General features: G+C 39.4%; 1 protein-coding gene across 15 annotated transcripts in view; it reads left to right on the plus strand.

Moving 5' to 3' along the window:
- Positions 1–20,131, plus strand: part of MPHOSPH9 (M-phase phosphoprotein 9) — a 42,982-nt gene that overhangs the window by 1,289 nt on the left and 21,562 nt on the right. For 6 of the 15 annotated variants that reach the window (XM_083716959.1, XM_083716972.1, XM_083716968.1 and 3 more), the window contains exons 1-10: positions 111–369; positions 2,216–2,276; positions 3,982–4,114; positions 5,566–5,716; positions 7,612–7,701; positions 10,842–11,356; positions 14,687–14,810; positions 15,422–15,515; positions 16,427–16,530; positions 19,873–19,995. In XM_083716959.1, coding sequence (XP_083573085.1) covers positions 4,011–4,114; positions 5,566–5,716; positions 7,612–7,701; positions 10,842–11,356; positions 14,687–14,810; positions 15,422–15,515; positions 16,427–16,530; positions 19,873–19,995 — 1,305 coding nt within the window. In that variant the 5' untranslated portion in view covers positions 111–369; positions 2,216–2,276; positions 3,982–4,010. Of the gene's footprint in view, positions 1–110; positions 370–540; positions 820–2,215; positions 2,277–3,981; positions 4,115–5,565; positions 5,717–7,611; positions 7,702–9,474; positions 9,508–10,841; positions 11,357–14,686; positions 14,811–15,421; positions 15,516–16,426; positions 16,531–19,872; positions 19,996–20,131 lie in introns of those variants that run through there. The other 9 variants (XR_014558985.1, XM_083716967.1, XM_083716970.1 and 6 more) reach the window with 5 other exon arrangements.

The raw sequence follows: 20,131 nt of genomic DNA on the forward strand, positions 1-20,131 counted from the left end.
TTACGCGACGAGCCTTTCTCCTTGCCACCGCCCAATGGCCGCGAAGCTCCTAATCCACGCCCCTCCGCTCCCGCCCCCGTTGTTAGGTAGCCAATCGAATCCCGCGTCCCACCCCGGCGCGCGGCTCAGAGCAGCCAATAACCGCCCGGGTGAAGCCGCTTCGCGAGCCTCTTGCGTCTGCTTTGAAAAAGCTTCGAATCTCAACCGCCAACCCTGAGGGGAGGGGGCTCGAGGGGAAAGAGCCCGCCGCCGTCGCCCTCGCCGTTGTTTACAGCCTGACGTCTCTCTGAGGTGGGGGAAGGAAAAAACGCGGGAGCCGCTGTTTTTCTCCCCGCCCCCCCCCCACTAGGCCAGCGATTCGAAATGCAGGTAAGCGACCGGATGTTTCTGGAATGTGACGGCTGTTGGCCTTTTGACGAGGGTGGGTTTGGCCAGGGCCTTCGGACGAGCCCTCGGGCTGCAGAGCGGCGCTCCCGTTAGCCAATCAACGCTTGGCCTCGCTCGTCAACATTCCGGAGCCAGCCAATCAGGACGCAGGAAGGTTGGGCTGCAGAATTGGGAGACAACATCTTCGCGAAGAGGGTCTCGCGGAAGCCTCGGAGCGAGGGGGGCGCGCGTGTAATAGGAAGAGCGAGGCGGCCCGGGTTCGAGTCCTCTCTCCCCTCAGCCTCCGACTCTCGCTGGGTGAATTCGAGCCGGCTGCTGCCTCAGCACTGCCTGCCTCGCCGGGTTCTTGAGAGGAGGGTCAAAGGGAAAATAAACAACTTGACGGGGAAAGGGGGCGGGATTCCACTCCTGAGCTCTTTGATGAGAGGATATGTGAGTTTAATAATAATAATACTAATAATAATATACTATAGTGTAGATGGAGAGGAAGGTTGTTTTTTAAGTGCTTCTATTGTTTTTGTTTTCATGCTTTCTAGTTCTTTCTTTATCTTATATAAGATCATCCCTTATATGCTATATTGTAACGATCATTTATTCTTCTGTTTGTCCCTGCTTCCCTTTCCCACTGCCTTCCCCCTTTTGCTTCTGATATCTATTTTTATATGATAAGCCCTTTTGGGGTAGGAAATAGTGATGACTGTTCTTTATACGGTGCCCTGTATGTGGATGGCGGTATATACATACTAAATACAAGTTACTTGAATTAGAGCCATTAGAGGGAAAAGGGCAAGATAAGATGGAAGCAGCAGTAATTATAAAATGCCTCAAACGTGACATGCTGTGATAGTTAAAAACAATGAACTTGGTGAGTAGGGACATGCGTTCTTTAAAAAAATGGATTTAAAGACAGAAGGGGGGAAGCGGAAGCAAAAAAACCCACTTCGTCGTTAAAAATGCATGTATTGAAGGATCAGTAGGGTCTGAAATGAACTGGATCAATAAATACGATAAGAATAAAAAAAAATTATTGAAGGAAAGTACTGATACTGCAGGAATGTTAAAAGAGCATGTTTAATAATACTTCAACTGCTTTAGATTTTTCAGAGCACTTCCTGTAGACTGTATGCAATAGGAGTGGGGAACTTGGGGGGGCCTAAAATATTTTTATTGAACTTTAGATTTTATCAGCCCCAGCCAGCATAGCCAGTGGTCAGGGATGATGAGACTTGCAGTTTAACATATAGAGGCCAGTCCACTGCTTTTTTTCCTGGAGGTAAATTGTACGCAGTACCAGCACCCCTTTTTTCCTAGAAGAAAAGTACTGGGAGCCGCAACTACCTTATAAGGAAGACCAATACTTTTCTCTCCATATTGTAAATGGGAATCTGTGACCTAAGGCCATTTCTTTGTAATGACTGAGGGGAAGTTAGAACAGGGACCTTTCTTCCATTTGTGCAGTTTCATGGTTGATTCAGAAGTTGGCTGCTCTGAATTCAATGGAATTTGCTCCCAAATCAGTATGAATTGGATTGCAGGCTCAATTTTTAACTGCTGTTATACACTCAAGCCACTTTTAGAAAATCGGCTCTGCTCATATGCATTCAACAGCTTTCTCACTGGTAGAAATTAAGCAGGTAAAGATTTTGCTGTTGGCATGATGGAAGGAAAACAACTTTGTCTAACTTCAGTCTGTTAAGTCTTTCCGTGTATCTTTTCCAGGTAAATAAGTGAAGGCAAAGCACCACTGTCCTCCCCCTCTTATGCCAGTGCTTACCACAAATTTATTTTATTATTTATTAATTACATTTCTATTCCATTTTTCTCCAAGGAGCTCAAGGCAACATACAAGGTTCCCCCACTCCATTTTATCCTTTCAACAACCCCGTGAGGTAAGTTAGGCTAAGAGAGTGACTAGCTCAAGGTCACCCAGCAAGCTTAATCACTAACTGGATATTTCAGTTCCAGTTACAGATAGGTGTTGGTCTGCCATAGTCAAAACAAAAAAAAATTCCTTCCAGTAGCACCTTAAAGACCAACTAAGTTAGTTCTTGGTATGAGCTTTCGTGTGCATGCACACTTCTTCAGATACACTGAGGTAGAGAAAATGTAGGGATGTGATCATTTCTTTGGCTGGTAACCTGGTTCCTTTGCCATAAGTGGTTATTTCTTATACTGAAGGGGTGTTTGTACCTGAATGATTTATCATTCTTCTCCCCTTCTTCATTGAGATAGGAAGCTTTTTATCCATTTCAATCACCCTGTTGTTTGCATTGCCTTTGATAAACAGTTGTATTATATATTACATTTCTAATCTTTGTTAGGACTTTTGAAACTTTTTGTGCAAGAGGCATAACTTGACCCTTATATTTATACAAGGGTTGCCAACCTTTTTGGACCAGTGCACATGCAGTGCACAACTTTTGAAAGAGTTCTCTTGGTGCCAGTCACAAAATGGCTGCTGATTAGGGGGTATGACAAAAACATAAAATCAGAGAGCACAGTAATAGTAAAGCTTTTTCCCCACTAGAGAAAGCTTAACCTGTTGAATTTCTGCCTACCATACAGCAAGGGGTGGCTCCATGTTTCAGGAAGCCCTTGGGCTCAGGATATGAGTGGGCCTTTTTCATTTTCTCAAACCACATCCCTCCTCCAATGTTGTCTAATGTTGCAACCCCATATTGTTAAAGTCAGTTGTTTAGGGCTTTCAAAATCAGTGCAAGTAACTTGAGGTGGGCCTAGGAGACATTTGGCAACCAGTTTACAATTTGCTTTTATAGTTTAATTTCTTGGCTAATCTTGTGTTCAACTATCATTGCATTGGTTTAGCTACATTTTTGAAGGGAAATGTTATGTTTGCAGTATGGTGAGAAACTGAGGATGTAGCACAAATAATTAATGCACACAGAATTGAGGAAGGGAAGAAGTAGGTCAGCCATTATGTGTTGGAAAATGGTTAATTCCTGCTTTCTTAATGTGGTGTCTTAATCTCTAAGGATTCTTCTTTGTTGGTGATGTGGCATTCATGTATTCAGCTACATTGGTAGATTGACGAAAATGACAGGGAATTTGGTTAGAATGCTGTGGATATCCATGATGGGTAGAATTGTTTTATTGTGCTTAGAAAATGTTAGTTTAAATAAATGATTTTCCCAGGAGATGTTGACTGGTCATGAGAATATAGCAGGTGTTGATGTGCATGTGGGGTAGTAGGAAGAATGGATGAGGCTCAAATCAAAATGGAGCAATTAACTGTTTTAGGGGACTTTTTAGAACTGTTTCTTAGCTTCATCTATGACATGGGAATATTCAGCTGAATTGCTGAAGTCACTCTTTTTGATGAAAATAATCAACTACTCAGTTTTGACTGACGTTTGTAGGAAAACGTGGAACAATTGCTTGGGTTCAGCCAAGTAACAGCTTGATTTCTGTAGCTTTGAAGATACTAGTTTCAAGCCTAGATTCTGAAAGCACCTTAATGAAGTTGGACTTCTAAATAGTTTCCATGATTTCGAACACTGAATGTTGATGTACCTTCTTTTCCTTCCTTCTTTTTGAAGTGGATGTGTCACGTATTTTTCTTTTTATTTTTGAAAGGATAACCACATGCTTTGCAAGCATGAGCTATGGAAAACCTGGACTTGGTGAAAATTGAGCAAGAGGCTGCTTCTGTAGACACCAATACCAGAGATGATCAGAACTCTGTTGCCTGTGATGTCAGTAATAACAGGTAAATGTGATAGGCTGATTTTTTTCAAATAGAGTAGAAAGGCACTCTAGCACAGACAGTCATTTCAGCAAAAAGTGCAACACTCAGTGCAACTTAATATATTTTTCTATGTATAAGATGATGTTTTGTTTAAAATATTAGTCAAAAATTGGGGGTCATCTTATACACAGATGATGAATGCACAGGAGTTTAAAAAAGCACCACTTACCTTCCTGTGGCTGCCGTGAAGAAGCTGCTGGAACAACCAGTCATTTCACTTAACCACTTCTGCCAACCAATGCATGCACCTCAGCTAACCATTACTGCCACTGCTGATGTTTAAATATACGGCAGTAAATATACCGGTCCTCAGTTGTGTAGGTAGGCGGGCGTGGGGGTGCCACTGGGCGTACCTGGGCCTCAGGGTGGAACTGTCTGTCCCGTGGGCTTGGCTTAACAACTTTGAATATTTTATTAAATGTCATAGTTCTGTTTGATGTTTAAAATATTGATTTCTTGATTTTGGGTTCAAAAAGTAGGGGTCGTCTTATGCATGGGGGCATATTTATACTCGAAAAAATACCGTATGTGTCAGTCATCAAGAAAAAAGTCTTTTGGTATGGAGGCTGATCTTGGAGGCAAGTTGCATATTTTTGTTAAAAGATCAGCAGTTTTCTATTTGAGTTCTTTAAGAACACTCAAGGGGATGCTATCCAGGCCTGGTAATTTGTCAATTCTTTTTTTTTTTTTTTTGAATTTTTTATTTATAAAATTTTCAACTTTAACAATAAAAGAAAAACATTCCATTTGAATTATACATCCAATTCTAATCTTTCCACTTTCAGACTTCCTTCAACCTTTCTGGAAATTTTCATGTTTTCACAATTGTTCACATTTCTTGCATCTGTATTGTTTTGTTTTGTTTTTAACCAAATTAATTTGTCAATTCTTAAATTGGTCAGTAAGGCCTAGAACTCCCATCTCTTGTCACCATTATTTGTCTTAGAAGCCCTTTCCAAGGAGGTTAGTTTAGGTACAGAGATCTGCCCTATATTTTCTGCTGTGAAGAATTAGAGCGGTGTGTGAGGGAAAACTCAATGGGAAGAGATCTTCTTAAGTAGCTCTGTCTCATGAATTTCATTGGAATGTGTGTGTCCCTAGTTATGTCTGAACCACACTGGTCTCACTAAAGACTAGTTTGCTAATGAAGCCACACTATTGGATATTAATAGTAAGGTAATAATTGTACATTTTGAGTGCTATACACTCATTCGCATTGATCAGACAGTTATTTTCACTGTTTAACAACTTTCTTGTCAAGGTTGGGAAATTCTTTACCTCTTTGTAGGTGTTTCCTGTGGTCTGTTCTTTTTTGTTTTCAGCACAAAGCAGCTATGCTGCTAGCATAATACTATAGAGATGGCTTTGTCTGGCATTTGGCGTAATAAATAATTCACTTATATTTTCTTCAGCAGCAGCAGTCCCTTCTCAAGCCCAAATGGCATCTCCAGTTTCTCAGGGAAAACCATCCCTCCAGTAATACATTGTGATGCTGGTCCTCTGTCTTCCTTCATGCAAAACGCTCAACAGAATAGTGACTCAGAACTATTGAAAAACTGTGAGGTAGGTAACGTTTTTTCTCAGTGATCAAGAACATTTAAACATTAAAAGAAATCTTACAAAAGCATCGTGTTATGAAAAATTGTAAGAGTCTATACTGTGATTGTAGGGGGAAAGTATGTAACTCTATTAATTTGCTGTGAACACAATCTCCAGGACTGGTTTCAATCTCACATTGAAGCATAGTTTTGGAGAAAAAAAAAGTTTTAATGTGAACGCAAAGCATGCTAGTGCACACTGCTCAAAACCCCTGCCCCTGCCGTTGCACCCCCCGGAAATAAGCCAGACTCTAGCTTGTTGTGATGTCCAGTGCTTGAAGTTTTCCCCTCCAAACACACTCAAGGTCTGTTCTCTTTCCCCCCCTCTTTTTTTCTTTTTAAAAAATTTATTCATTTTTCTTTTTCATTCATTACACATCTTTTATTCATAACATTTACTATGCATTCCTCCCTCCCCTCCTAGGCTTCCCCCAACTTCCGCTTCTGGTTTGTTTCTCCTTTTACCCACTTTGCTGCCTCTTAAAAGAAAAGGCTACTAATAACATATTTATACAATAACATCAAACCTAAAAAAATAAAAATAACAATGAATACACCATATTATTTCTCTATCTTCTACACATTTTCTAATACTAGCAATGTGAATGTTTATTTAAATCCTGCCATCAAGTCTATAGACTTTCTTTGTTTCTTCACGTATAATATAAATGGTTCCTATTCTTTTTCAAAGTCACTGCTGTCTTTTTCTCTTAATCTGTTTGTCATTTTTGCCAGTTCTGCATAGTTCATCAACTTCTCTTGCCATTGTTCTTTAGTTGGTATTTCTCCAGTCTTCCAATTTTGTGCGATCAACATTCTCGCTGCTGTAGTGGCATACATAAATAAAGCCCTCTTTTCTTTTGGTATATCTTGGCCTAAAATACCTAATAGAAAGGCTTCTGGTTTTTTACAAAAGTTATTTCCAACATTTTCTTCAATTCATTATATATCATTTCCCAATAAGCTTTTACCTTTTTACAATCCCACCGCATATGATAAAATGTGCCTTCTGCTTCACATCATACATCATTTTCATATAATTCTCTCAGTAATATGCAATCTGTAAATTTCAAATTTACTTTCCACAATTTTATCCAGTCCTGTATCCTGTTATGGCCTATATCTTGCGCCCATTTAATCATTACCAATTTTACTTCTTCATTCTTTGTTTCCCATTCCAAAAGAATATTGTATGCCTTTTTCAATAATTTTGGGTTTTCTTCTATCACTTCCTTTTGGAATTTGGAAACCGAATATGAGAAGCCTTTTTATTATCCTCTTTAAAGATATCCTTTAATTGTCTATGATGTAGCCAGCTTTGTAGATGTTCTTTTATTTCATTATATTCTTTCAATTTTAAGTTTCCCTCTTGTTCAATCAGCAGCTCTCTCTATCTCTCAGCTGATAGAGAACTCAAGGTCTGTTCTCAACTTGTCGCTTCTACTGGTAGTTTACTTAGGGAGAAACAAACTGTTAGCCAAGGTTTGAACTTCTCAACAAGCCAGACTCTAACTTGTTTCCTGGCAGTGCAGAGAGGGAGGAATAGGTTGAGAATTTTTCAGCAGCATGCAATAGCATGCTGCATATTCACCATTAAACCATGGTTTGTTTTTAATTGGGGAACCTCCAGTCCACAGGTCCAATTAGGCTTGTAAGGCCATTTTGGCCAACCCAGTTAACCTACACATGATGACAGGTAAAGAAGTGGCTGGGTTGCAGACACCACTGATTGTCAGGGCTTCCATAGCAGTCCTAGACAGCACGAGAGATTTCATTGTCTGCCTCTCCTATGCTAGATGTAAGACAAAAATGGAAGAAAATGTGGTTTTCATCTTTTTTCTTTTAATTCATATTTAATAGATCAGGTGGCTGCGATTGTTCCAGCTGGTGGAGAAGCAATGCCAAGAACAAATAGTTGCCCAGCAAAAAGTGTTCTATCATCAGATCCATGTAAGTACCGTATTTTTCGCCCTATAGGACGCACTGTCCCATAAGGCGCACCTAGTTTTTTGGGGGGGAAATAAAGGGGAAAAAATTATTTCCCCCCCAGGCGTGGGGCTGGGGCGGGGGAGGCCCGAGCTTCCCTCGACCCCAGCCCCCAAACAGGCAGCTCTCTGCAAGCCGTGGGAGGCAAGCGCCGGCTCCCGCTGCTTGCGGAGAGGTCCACGAAGGCTGGATGCGCTGATCTCAGCACGCGCAGGCTTCTGCATGTAGGCGACTCTCCACAAGCAGCGGGAGCGCTCCCGCTGTTTGCGGAGAGGTCCGCGAAGCCTGGAGAGCAAGAGGGGTCGGTGCGCACCGACCCCTGTCGCTCTCCAGGCTTCAGCGAAAGCCTGCATTCGCCCCATAGGACGCACACACATTTCCCCTTCATTTTTGGAGGGGAAAAAGGGCGTCCTATAGGGCGAAAAATACGGTATTTTGGTTTGCTTGACTGTTTTAAATTGAAGCAGTTTCTCATTAGTGTGAGGTTGGTGTCATTACAGAGGCGAAGACAGCTGTTAGTGATGTGAATGCTCCTTCCTGTGCTTTCCTAGTACATAAGATGCATGACATGTCCTAAGCTGGCAGAGATGTGTGTGCATAGGTACAGATAAAAATGTTTATAATTGTAACAGCTTTGTGTACCAGCACATGCACTCCTGTCAGCCTAGGATACCATTTCATACACCTGTTGAAATTATCTCTCTCTTTGAAAGTTTTTATTTCAATATATTTGCTGGTATCTTGAAGTTAGCCTGATTATTGCATCGTAGAAAGCATTCTTGCTTTCTGGTGCATGGAGTTAGCAGTCAATTTTTTGCAATCATTTTTCTCTTCACTGTGGACCACAGTACTTTGTCTTCTGGACCATAATTGTGATCCCGTTTTAACTGCTTAACTGTACATAGTTTTAGGTGTTAGCAGGTTTGTATGTTTGTTTGTTTGTGTGTGCGCGCTCGTGCGTGTGCGCGGTAGAGAAGTGAATAACTCTTATTCATTTTTGGTGTACTATAAAGAGTTCTTGGTAGCATATCCTTGACTTTTTTAAAGAAGGAAAGTGATAATGTGCTTTTGAATTTGCAGTATTCTGAGAGACCAAATGCATGCTTTTGCCACCATGTGGTATATAAAAAGGAATATTTTGTCCTTTACCGTCCTGAATTAAATTTTCTCATCTTGCTATCCCATAATTGCAGGGCATCAGGAGTACAGATCTAGAATAGCTGAGTAGGATGAACTGAGTCTTTAACACAAGAATAAGAGTTCAACTAAATGCCTTTTGGAGAGGTCCTGTTCAAGAGCAGTGGTACGTCTCCAGCCTCAACTCTCTCATTAGCTATGTAGGGCCATATGGAGCTTAGCATGGTATAGTAGCCATTCTAATAATGACTACAAAAGTAGTTCAATTCCTAGGTACCAATTATTTAGACATAAGCTCTGCACTGAATTGAAGACATGTTTCAGCAAACTGTCTTGCTATCTGGGTGACCAGATGCTTGGGATATTTCTTTACTATAATATGTGAAAACTGTTACTTGGCATAAATAATATATTTTTCTCTTAAGTTCAAATTCTCCCTCATGCCTATTTCACAATAAAGTCAGCATATATGAGTCACTTTCCGTATGTGAAAACCGATATTTGATACATTTAATAGATGTTTCAGTACATTTTTAATATTTATACCCTTTTGGTTACTGTTTTTCCCTTCCATTTCCTGATGGTCCTCTGCACTAATAGTAACCAACAGCTCCTGAAACAAATAACAAAGAGGTATTGTTCTTTTTCATTCTTTTTCCGCCCTTCCTGTTTCCTTCCTCCTTCCTTTCTTTTTGTCTTGCATCTTTTTTCATCCATGTTGTTATTTCTTCTCTGTGTTAGGCGTCTACGATCATGTGTTGCTATGGAGAGGCCTGATTGCTCACTGAAGGGTGCTTGCCGGGGTTTGCTGGTTTTCAAAACTAACCCGGTGGAAGCGCCGCTGATGCACAAAGTTTGCCTCATCAACACTTGGCATTTCTTATGCAGATTCATTGAAGTTGTTGTGTGTAATTCTGAAAAGCGTTGGTCACACCCGAACACCATTTCTTAGGATGAGAGACTGGTTCTGTATTTTGAGTTTTCTGGAAGATAGAAATGTTCTCATTATTCATGGCCTTACGGAAACATGTTGGTTACATGTGGCAATCATGTTATATATTAGGCTGAAAACTTAATGGTTGTATTTGCATTTGGCTAATTCCCATGAAGATATGTTTTGTTTTTGCCAATGAGACCACAAAACCTCATATTAAAATTGAACATTTTTTTGCTAGGTCTGGTCCAGAAATGTTTTAAAAGATGAGCAGCTTCACGTCTTCTAAGCATTCTGTTTTGAAGAATAAATGCAACCATAACTATGCCTGTTGTGGAATATGCTTAATTAAAATTAATGGGTCTTCATTCCGAATTTAGAGACACAATTCACATATAGCAATCATTGGTCCTGAGCAAACCAGTGGTTTCATTAAACAAGTAATTCTAATTGGAGGCTTGTAGCTGCTATTTGTCTGCTTGGGGAGGTGGAGATAGCCGGGGGAAAGTGGTAGAGATTGGGAATAAGAATTGTGGATATTTTAAGTACTATACATGGATTTTGAGGCAGGCTAGCAGAAAAAGCAAATTAGGAGTGGTTAGTGGCATTGCGTCTCTCCAGAATTGCCCATGGATGTGCTATGAGTCTCACTGGAAAAGCTGGCTTCCATGGCTTTAAAACTTTACTAATTTTATTTATTAGGTCAACTTTGCAGGGTGAGTAACACTTATTTCTGGACATGAAGGTTTCCTTGTTTCATTTAAAGTTGTATGGGATGGACTCTCCCACTCTCCATTTGTTTCTTGTACTTACCTTTAATATAGTCTTAACCAAGCAACACTGAATGTGCACACGCATGTGTTTTAATGGCAAAAGTGGAACAACTCAGGGTGTTCATTTGTATCCCATAACACATTTCTGCATGTTACGTCTGTAGCTTGGTCTTGTGGAAGTTAAGGTTAAAATAACCCTTGTGTGCAATTTCCACAATGATTTCCAATTTTTATTTTAAATCACATATTTTTATTTGTAGCGCATACAGAATGAAATCAAACACTTGATGAAGCTGCAAAGCCAGAATGTGTGTTCGTGCAAGAAACAAACATCTCAGGTCAAATTTGTGAACAGTTCCTCTTCATTAGAAAGTCAAATGGGGTTGCAGTCTGAAACCTCTGAAGAAAATGAGCTCTTTACCAGTCATCTCAAAACCAGTGATCATGAGAGTCATCTGGAAGCCTCGGCCATGCCTCCGGAGTGCCTCACGAATAGTGTTTCAATAAGCAGTGGCTATGGCACATGTTCTGCCGCAGAACTGAGCCCTAGCAAATATCAAGACATTCAGGCGTGCATGGAAGACCTAGAGGAGATTACCAAAGGAAAGGAAGGTGCCTCACCAGTGCCGGAAAGTCTAGTTACAGCCAGTATTCAGAACACAAGAGAATATACACAAACAGGTGAACATTGTCCATCACTGAAAAAAGATGATAAAGGTTTTTCTGATGAATCTGAGCATAAGATCGGCGAAGGTCATTGTGGAAAAACAAACTGGTAAGTGGCCATTCTTGGAGTCATTAGGTTTATATTTAGAGTTGGTAAGGTTTTAGTATGTCTACTCTGCTTTTAACACAGGCAGTAGTGTTTGGAAAGGTAGTTTCACTACTTGCCTATATATGCCACTCAGCATGCAATTGAGTTTGCTTATGTTAAAATCTATGATACATCCCTCGCATTTGTGATACCTGATGAGAGTATCACTGATGTAATGAGGGTGTCTATATTTAAAAATCTTGCTTATTCCCAGGGAAATTTTCAGGCTTATTATTATTATTATTATTATTATTATTATTATTTTGTTAAGTAGGCAGAAATGTTCCTGGCACTTCATTTCCTGGTAGGTGTGTGGAATCTTGCTATTCTGCATTGAAAGTCTACGAGGAGAGAGGTGTTAAAATAACAGGAAGCTTCTTTTTGTTGAGTGAGACCACTGATCTACCTAGGTTAACAGCGTCTATTCTACACTGATTGGCAATGTGTCTCCAGGGTTTCAGACGTGTCTTTACCAGCCTTACCTGGAGGTGCCAAAGACTGAACCCAGGCCTTTCTGCAGGCAAAACATGTACTCTGCTACTGAGCTACCCATTTATTTTATTTCATAAAATTTATACACCACTTTATTACAAAAACCTCAAAATGGTTTACAAAAAGTTAAAACAATAAAATCAAGAAAAAATAAACAGTACATTAAAATTGTTGTAACGTGGGGTTTGTGATTTCAGCTCTCTTGACATAATATGCTGGAGACAGTTCTCTAGTAACACTTCTTTATTAAAGCAAACAAGACTGAGACTTGAGGAGGGGAGAGCTACATTTATAGGGACAGGGAACAAGCTAGAAAGGATACATTTTGGAGGGAACAATCTCAGGCAATCACAGTCCTGCCTTTTGGAGGAAACCAATAAGACAGAGGATCCAAATACAGCAGCTTAAATGAACCAATAGTAGCTGTACCCTCTGGAACCAAAAGGCAGTTACTTTACCCTAATGCTTTGACTCAATACACAACACAAATATTAAAACATATTTAAGTCACCTCAACTTTCTAAGTATCTGGATCTGAATGTTTTCAGCAGGAAGCATACAGTAAAGACTGTATCCCTGCTTGATATCAATAGGTAGGGAGTTCCAAAGTGGTGTTGCTGCCACACAAAATGATTGAGTTCTTACAAATGTGAAATAGTATAGCCTGCTTCAGTCTAGCACTTTCTTCAAACAGTTTCATCCTCTAAAGCTTTAGAAGTAGCCCAAGATTGGATTGTGGAGGTTTAAAGACGAAAGGAACTTACTTATATGTACACCCTGAAGTCTGAGAGGACCTGGCTGAAAAGCAGCTGATTCAGCTGTAAACTATATAGCAAAGAGAGCATGTTCTGGGTGTGCTTAGCCCTCAGAATTCTTGAGATGAAATATACATTCTGTTGTGAATGAACTGAAATGTGACAATTACATGCTGTCAACCAGTTAGTTTAGTATATGCAGTCTGATGACTTTTTTTTAATGGACAGAATGCCATTATGCCTTCACCTGCACATTATTTCCAAGGAAACAGTGATGGGGACATGTGATTGTTCATTAATTCTATGAAAAAGAAAGAAATTACTAAGCTGACTCATAGGGTCATTATTCTTTATTCATATTTTTTTCTATGGCACTTAAGAAAACATCAATTGCATATATACTTGCTTCATTTTAAGCTCTGCTGGTACAGATAACCTAACTGCTGAATGTGGCAACCTAGCCTTTTGATGCTAAAAAGTGGATGTGTGCTCCTAAGATTTGAACGTTCCGCTTGCTAGACCCATTGGATAACTGCCTGATGTGACTGAAAGTCCAAATAGGAGGGAAGCGTAAGCTGCAGACTCTAAACATGTTTAAAATGGGCTCTAAATTGGTTTAAATTTAATAATAATCTATATGATGTGGTCTTTTAAATACTAGGTCCTCCAATGAAACTGATTCTCGGTACGTTCAAGACAGGCGAAAGAAAGTGCTGCTTTGCACAGGGAATTATTAATCTTTAGAAATTTGCAGTGGCAAGATGGTCACTAGCTGCAAATAGCGTTTTAAAGAAGATTAGGCTAATTCCTGGAGGATAGTTGTATCAGTGGCAATTTAGTCATCACAGATTAAAAAACAAGAGTCGGTGTTGGAGGGCAGTAGGGCACTGTGAGGGGGAGGGGCGATTGCCCTCCTGGTCTTTTTATGGCCCTTCTCCAAGGCATCTGACTGGCCATTGTTAGAATGTCATCCGTGTCTATATAGCCTTAACCTTCAAGGCTTCTCTTCTATACTTAAGAAATATGAATATTCAGTGGCCTCATTCACACATCCTGATAAACCATAGTTAACTGTTTGTTGTGAATGCATGGCCGTGACCTCATAGCTCCTCTCTGTTCACACTGGAAGGAAACAAACTTGCTCTCAACAACAAAAATTCTGTAACTGATGTTTGCTCTTGGCTTTGTTAGTTGGAAGAAGACACACTCATTGGTTTGAACATAACACTAAGCAAGGAGGAGACAAGCAGCTTCAACAATCTACTCTTTCAGACACAGACTTCATACCTTTTCATTTCCCTAATTCTTTTCTGAATGAGTCTCCTGATTATCTTCTAGTGTTGTGCCATTATTTTATCTGGATTGTTTTTGGTTTATATTTTATATTTATATTTGGTTTTCTTCACACTGATATTTATAGCATGGTGAAGTTTCTAAAACACATTCTCTTGTGTTTGTGTGTGTGCATGTCTTCACTATGATGCTTAGAGTTTGGGATGCAATTAGTGGGACTTCTGATATTTTTCTACTGATCAGCAGACCTCCCTTGTGACATACTGCTTTTGCTCCCTTTAGTTGGGATTGCTACATGGCATGGAAGACTATTTTTATTCAAAAAACAAAAATCCAAAGGCTCCCTTGGTTAAGGTGGAGCTAGTCATTTGTACTTTGGATCTGACCATTGTTTTCTTGAGTCTTTTTACTCATATTCTGCAAGTTCTGTAAGTGTTTCAGTATGGTTAGTTTTTTACAGTTGCCCAGAAATTTGAGCTACCTCAGGGTTTGAGTTGCATCATCTCTTCATTTTGGTACAGATCTTATTTTAAATAAATTGCAGGATGTCCTGTTGTAGACTCCAGGGAACAATTGCTTTCTTGCCAATATTATTTGTTGAAAACCATTCTGTGGTGGTGGGGAGGGGGGGTTTGTCCAGGCTCCCCTGCACAAGGCCATAGTACCTTACAGGCTGTAGCATGAAATAGATCTAAAATAAATGTTGCTGGGGCAAACATGTTTCTTTCTCTTTTTCTATTCCCTTATGTAGTAAATCTTTAACATCATGGGCTCAAAAGTTAAAGCAAAACCAGCTGAAAAGAACAAATGTGGAGGAAGGGGATATGCATTCTGTGCAAGTAAAAGAGCACTCACAGACTGTAACATTGGAGAATGTAAGTGGACCACCATTCCACCTAAACCCCTTCATTGGAATAGTAAATGTATATAGGATTGAGCTACATTTTCTTTCTGGGATCCAAAGAGCTACTTTTAGATGTGGCCAAGTATATGTGCACATGCCCAACAGTAACCCGCTGTCATCAGTTTTTGAACAGCATTGAGGTTCCTCTCCTCACCTGTTCCTTATTGCAAACTGGTTTTGAAATCTCCACCACTTTCATGTGACGAGTTACAGTTCACCTGAGCTTCTCTGTAACAAATACAATAGGATTTAATATAATATATGCGCTTAGTGAACATAAGAAGAGTCTCCTGGATCAGGCCAGTGGCCCATCCAGTCTAGCATTCTATTCTCAAGCATGGCTAGCCCTCTCCTCCATGAATTTGTCTAATCCTTGTTTAAAGCCATCACTGCCTCCTGGGAGTGAGGTCATAGACCTCAGTGAGAACTTTGGTTAAATGGCTATAGACAATCGCTTGTAAAATATTTTTTCAATATTTTGTAGTTGATGCTGACTTTTTCTTTTTACTTGATATAATTTATGTAACTTTTTTATTGGTCTATAAATCATTGTGTCCCCCCCCCCCTTTTGTGGAATTGTAGACTAATCCTACTGCAGCTGCTCCATCATCATCTTACACTTTTTACCTCAATGAACAAAACGGAAGCCAAATGTCTTTCAGTTCTGGTACTTCAGGTATAGTTAATTGCTTTCTATTTTGCTTCTGCTGTTACTATTTCAAAATTGCAACTAGATGTAAATTGTGTTGTGACCGATTTTGTGTCTGTTTCTCCTTATTTTTGGTGACTCTGTATGTTGCAGTTTGGTAAGATTAAGAACATAGTCCCAAAAATAAATCCTATACCAGGGGTTGTCAAACCTGCTAGGTGGGCGGAAAGGGGTTCTGCAGCACAAGCTGAATCCTCCTTCCATCGAGTACCAGTGGGCGGTAAGGAAATTTTACCATAAAGAAAGATGCATTAGTGGACAGTAGGTATAAAAGGGTTGACTACCCCTGCCCTATACAGTCAGCTTGTAACTTGTGCATGTACACCTTCTAACTATTAAAACTAGCAAACGACTTTATTTTGCCCCAAGCACAATAAGCTTGGGAGATTAGGATCAGAGAAAAAACAAGAAGAATGCCAATTGTTTTTAAAATGTAATCCTTTTGTTATAGTATTTATGCCCCATTTTCATAGCAAACGGCTTTGATGTTGCTTCTCATGTTGCAAATGTGAGTGAAAAGTGCAAGGAGGCCAACTGTTTTTTATTCAGATTCAATGAACTAGTGTTGCTGTTTAAATCAGGATAAGGAAGGACTGATTTAGATGGAGATCATGTTAAAATATGGTTAAGGACAAATATTCTCATTACATCCTCAGCACTAGTTTCCCCAGAGTTCCTTGCAATATTAATACATTATCTTTAGCATTATTTCATGTCAAACCCTATTACTGCTAAAGCTCTGAAGCATAACATTTCAGACATGAGTTTTCATAATGTTGCGAATTTGCACCCGTAATGTGAAAATCAAAAAAAGTAATGTCAGGCTTCACAGCTTTTTTCTGTACAGAAGTAAACTTTGATATATTTCTCCATTTCAGGATTGACATACTGGAAACTAGATGAGAAGGAAACGTACCATACTTTGCCTGAGAACTTCAGAAATGAATTTAGTGCGTTTGCAACAAAGATGTCCTCGGACCAGGTATCTTTTGTGTAGTGTCTTGCTTTGGTAGTTTAATGCATGTTAGAATGTTTTCCCCCTGTTCAGTCACTGTTGCTGTTTGGATCGGTTGGCAGGCATTTGCCACACAGCCAGTTTATTTAGGGGAGCTGAGAAACAGGCTCCTTTTCTCTCTCCTATTGCTTCAAGGATCTAGGGCATTTGAGAAAGTGGACCGTTGTTCAAGTTGTTGTGGATGGGTGAGTTTGAATTACCTGCTGCAGGGTTAAGGATTGTTTTCAGTAAGAGACATTTGACTCAGGCCCAAAGGCAGGATAAATACGAAAGACTAGGGCCCTGTGGGACTTGACATCTTTCTGCAGGGCCTGCAAGACGGAGCTGTTCCACCAGGCCTTTGGCCAAGGCACAATCTGACCCCCTCCTTTGGTAATCCTCACAGAACTCTAGCGCAATGGTTGCCATTAATTCGATTTTGAATTGATTTTAAAATGAATTGATTTTAGAATGCTGTGTTACATTTATTGTTGTTAGCCGCTCTGAGCCCGACTTCGGCTGGGGAGGGCGGGATATAAATAAAATAATATTATTAAAAAGCAAATGGCTATGGGTCATAATTGGGTTCATTAGCTGTTGATATTTTCTTGGACAGCCTTAATGAACATGTCTGTTTCTAGCAGTTAACGCAGGAACAGTTTTTGTGTGCTTTCTTAGCCACCTCCTGAAACTTTTATTTAGTGTTCGTAACTGATAGGTTCTGATAAATGTGACTAATCATTTTATTATTTTTTACTCAGAACTTCCATAGGAGTTGGAAAATAAAAATGGATATACTTGTGTAGAGTGACTAGGGAGGGGAATGAAGGGGAATGAGAGAGGAGAACTATCCATGTGGCAACTCAGGAGTGTTGGAAAAGGTGGCAGGGAGCCAATACAAGACAGGAGAAGGCGAGACATGGCCTTAGCAAAAGGGTTTCAAGACCTTCAGGGCTCACTTAAAATGAATATATTGTCTCCAGTAGCTCTTGTGCCAAGCTTCTAATTGTAATTCTTTGCTATAAGTTGGCTGTTGACTGGAATGGATGGTTTCTGAAGTTCTGTTTCATGAGACTTTGATGCACCTTTCTTAAAAACTAAGCAAATCTATAATAAAAAGAGGCAGAAAACATGAAAGGAAATGCTTTCAAATAATTGAATTCTGGCTACAGCAGATAATAATAGCTGACCTTTAAACAATTCTGAAGGCCTTGTCATTTCTGTGATTTACAGTATTATTATGTTTACCTAGATGGATAAATTTCAGTGCTAAGAAAAGTGTCATGATTTCCCTTTTCCCCTTTTCGGCCAATCATGCCTTGGAACAGTGGTTTTCACTTAGCAGTTTGCTTCTGTCATTCTAATCCTGCATATATGGAAAAGGAATAAATAAAATAAATAGCAGGTGTAGGGTGGCTGGTCCATATCAGGGTGGGGGTGGAGAGTATTACATCATTTCTATACCCCCGAGCTCTTACTCCAGATCAGTCTCCCCCTTGCCTCCCATTTACTTCAAGAATTCTATGAATGGCTTTTTAAATTTACATGATCAGTGTTTCCTCTGGTTTGGCCCTGTTTAAAGTTATGCTTGCCTCTTCTTCATTTATTATCACTCCTTGTTTTTAAAAAGAAACTATACAACAAGTACTTGAGTTGCTGAGCTCTGCTTTCCTTTTGAGCAGAATTTGCTGCACTATCAACTAAAAGCATTATGTACCCTTCTTTTTTAAAAAACAACCCAGATAAAAGAGGAGAAAACTGGTTTTGCTAAAACTGAATGAAATTGGCCTGATCCAGGGATCCTTGACATTTACATATGCTCTGGTTGCCATATATTGCTCCATGCCTATGGCTAGAAATTTTGTGGGGGATTGGGCTGGAGGAATGTGAACATACGCAGGAGTGGGGCATTGTAAGTCAATACAAAACAAGAGAAACCTGATTGTAGGGAGCCCTTATGTTTGTTTGTTTGTTTGTTTGTTTGATTGATTGATTGATTAAGGCAATCCAAGCAAATCAAAGTATCCTTGCACTTACTGTCCAGAACACTAGGAGGCAGAAGCAGCTTTGTGTCTTACTAAGAATCGAGGTAGACTTCTGCTTTTTCGTACATCTCCATAAATGAAAGGGCTACAGCAGAAGTAGCTAACGTTGTGCCCTTCAGTTGTTGTTGGGATTCCTAGCTCCAGCCCCAGGCAACATGGCCTAATTGTCAGGGATGATGGGAGCTGTAGTCCAGCAATATCCAGAAGGTGTTATGTGAGCTACTCCTAGGCTATTGGTTTATTCCCTTTATTTATTTATTAAAGTTGACAGTTCCAGGAAAGGTCTTAGAAAATTTCCAAGATTTTATTCAGAGTATTTTTTTAAATTGCTCATTGATGTGCTTGCTACCCTGGGCACCTTCAGTGGGAAAGACAGAATATAAACTGAAATAATAATAATAATAATAATAATAATAATAATAATAATAATAATAATAAAAAATAATAATAAATAATAATAAATAATAAAATAATATTTTTATCATTAATTTACAACAGCCCACCCCTTTTTTGGCTATGTTCTCATAGAATTACTGTGGGCACATACTTTCCCATTTCCCTAAAGTAGGAGGAGCCTACTCATGGCCCTAAAGGTAAGTCATAATCAGAAATAAATAATGGTTTACCTTGAACAAGCAGCATGCTAGGGCCAACATCTCAATTGCGCCTACTTTGTGTCTCCTTTTATTGCATGAGAAAACAAACTATGAAGTTACTAGCTTAGCATTGTGTACAATCCCTTATTCTTGGTTTGTTAGGAGCTTTCACACATAGCAGTAAGCCAGGTCCTCTGCGGCTTGTTTCTACTCTTTGAAAGGGGAAGAGTAAAGCAGGCACGATTGAGCAGCAGGCACTAGCATGCTGCTTGTTCATGGTAAACCAAGATTTATTTCAGACTTTGATTTAGCATCATATGTATCTAGAGCTGTTGGTATGAATGGGCAGGCACATAAAATAGCTGTGTGTGTGTTTAGATTTGTAACTGATTGTTCTTAAATGTTTTTAATGTAACTTGCTTTGAGTCACTTTGTGAGAAAAGCACATGACAAATATAACAACAATAACAACAACAAATTATTAATTATTATTATTATTATTATTATTGTTATTATTATTATTATTATATAACAATAATACTTTAGACCACACATTGGAACTTGAATTGGCACTACTGTGTTCACTTCCCCGTCCCCCAAATGTTTAAGTTCACTTTGACATCTTTGCATTAAATATGATGGGTGTTTGGTATTATTTTAAACAAATCTTAATTACTTTTTTTTTTTAGTTGTCTTCTGGTGATGAGATGAAGCCATCATCCTTAAAGGAAATTTATCATAAGAAACAAAGGGAATGTAAACAGTTTGTAGACTGGAACCTTTCCCCCTCACAATCAACTCACCCTCCTGAGGTAATTGTTTGTATTTCAGTGCCATAGGTTGGATTGGAAGCCTTCCATGCTTCCTCACACTTAAGATTTTGTGTGTGTGTGTGTGTGTGTGTGTGTGTGTGTGTGTGTGTGTCTATAGATAGATAGATAGATAGAT

Source organism: Podarcis gaigeae (genome assembly GCF_964106915.1).
Source record: "Podarcis gaigeae genome assembly, chromosome: 16".
Lineage (NCBI taxonomy): Eukaryota > Metazoa > Chordata > Lepidosauria > Squamata > Lacertidae > Podarcis > Podarcis gaigeae.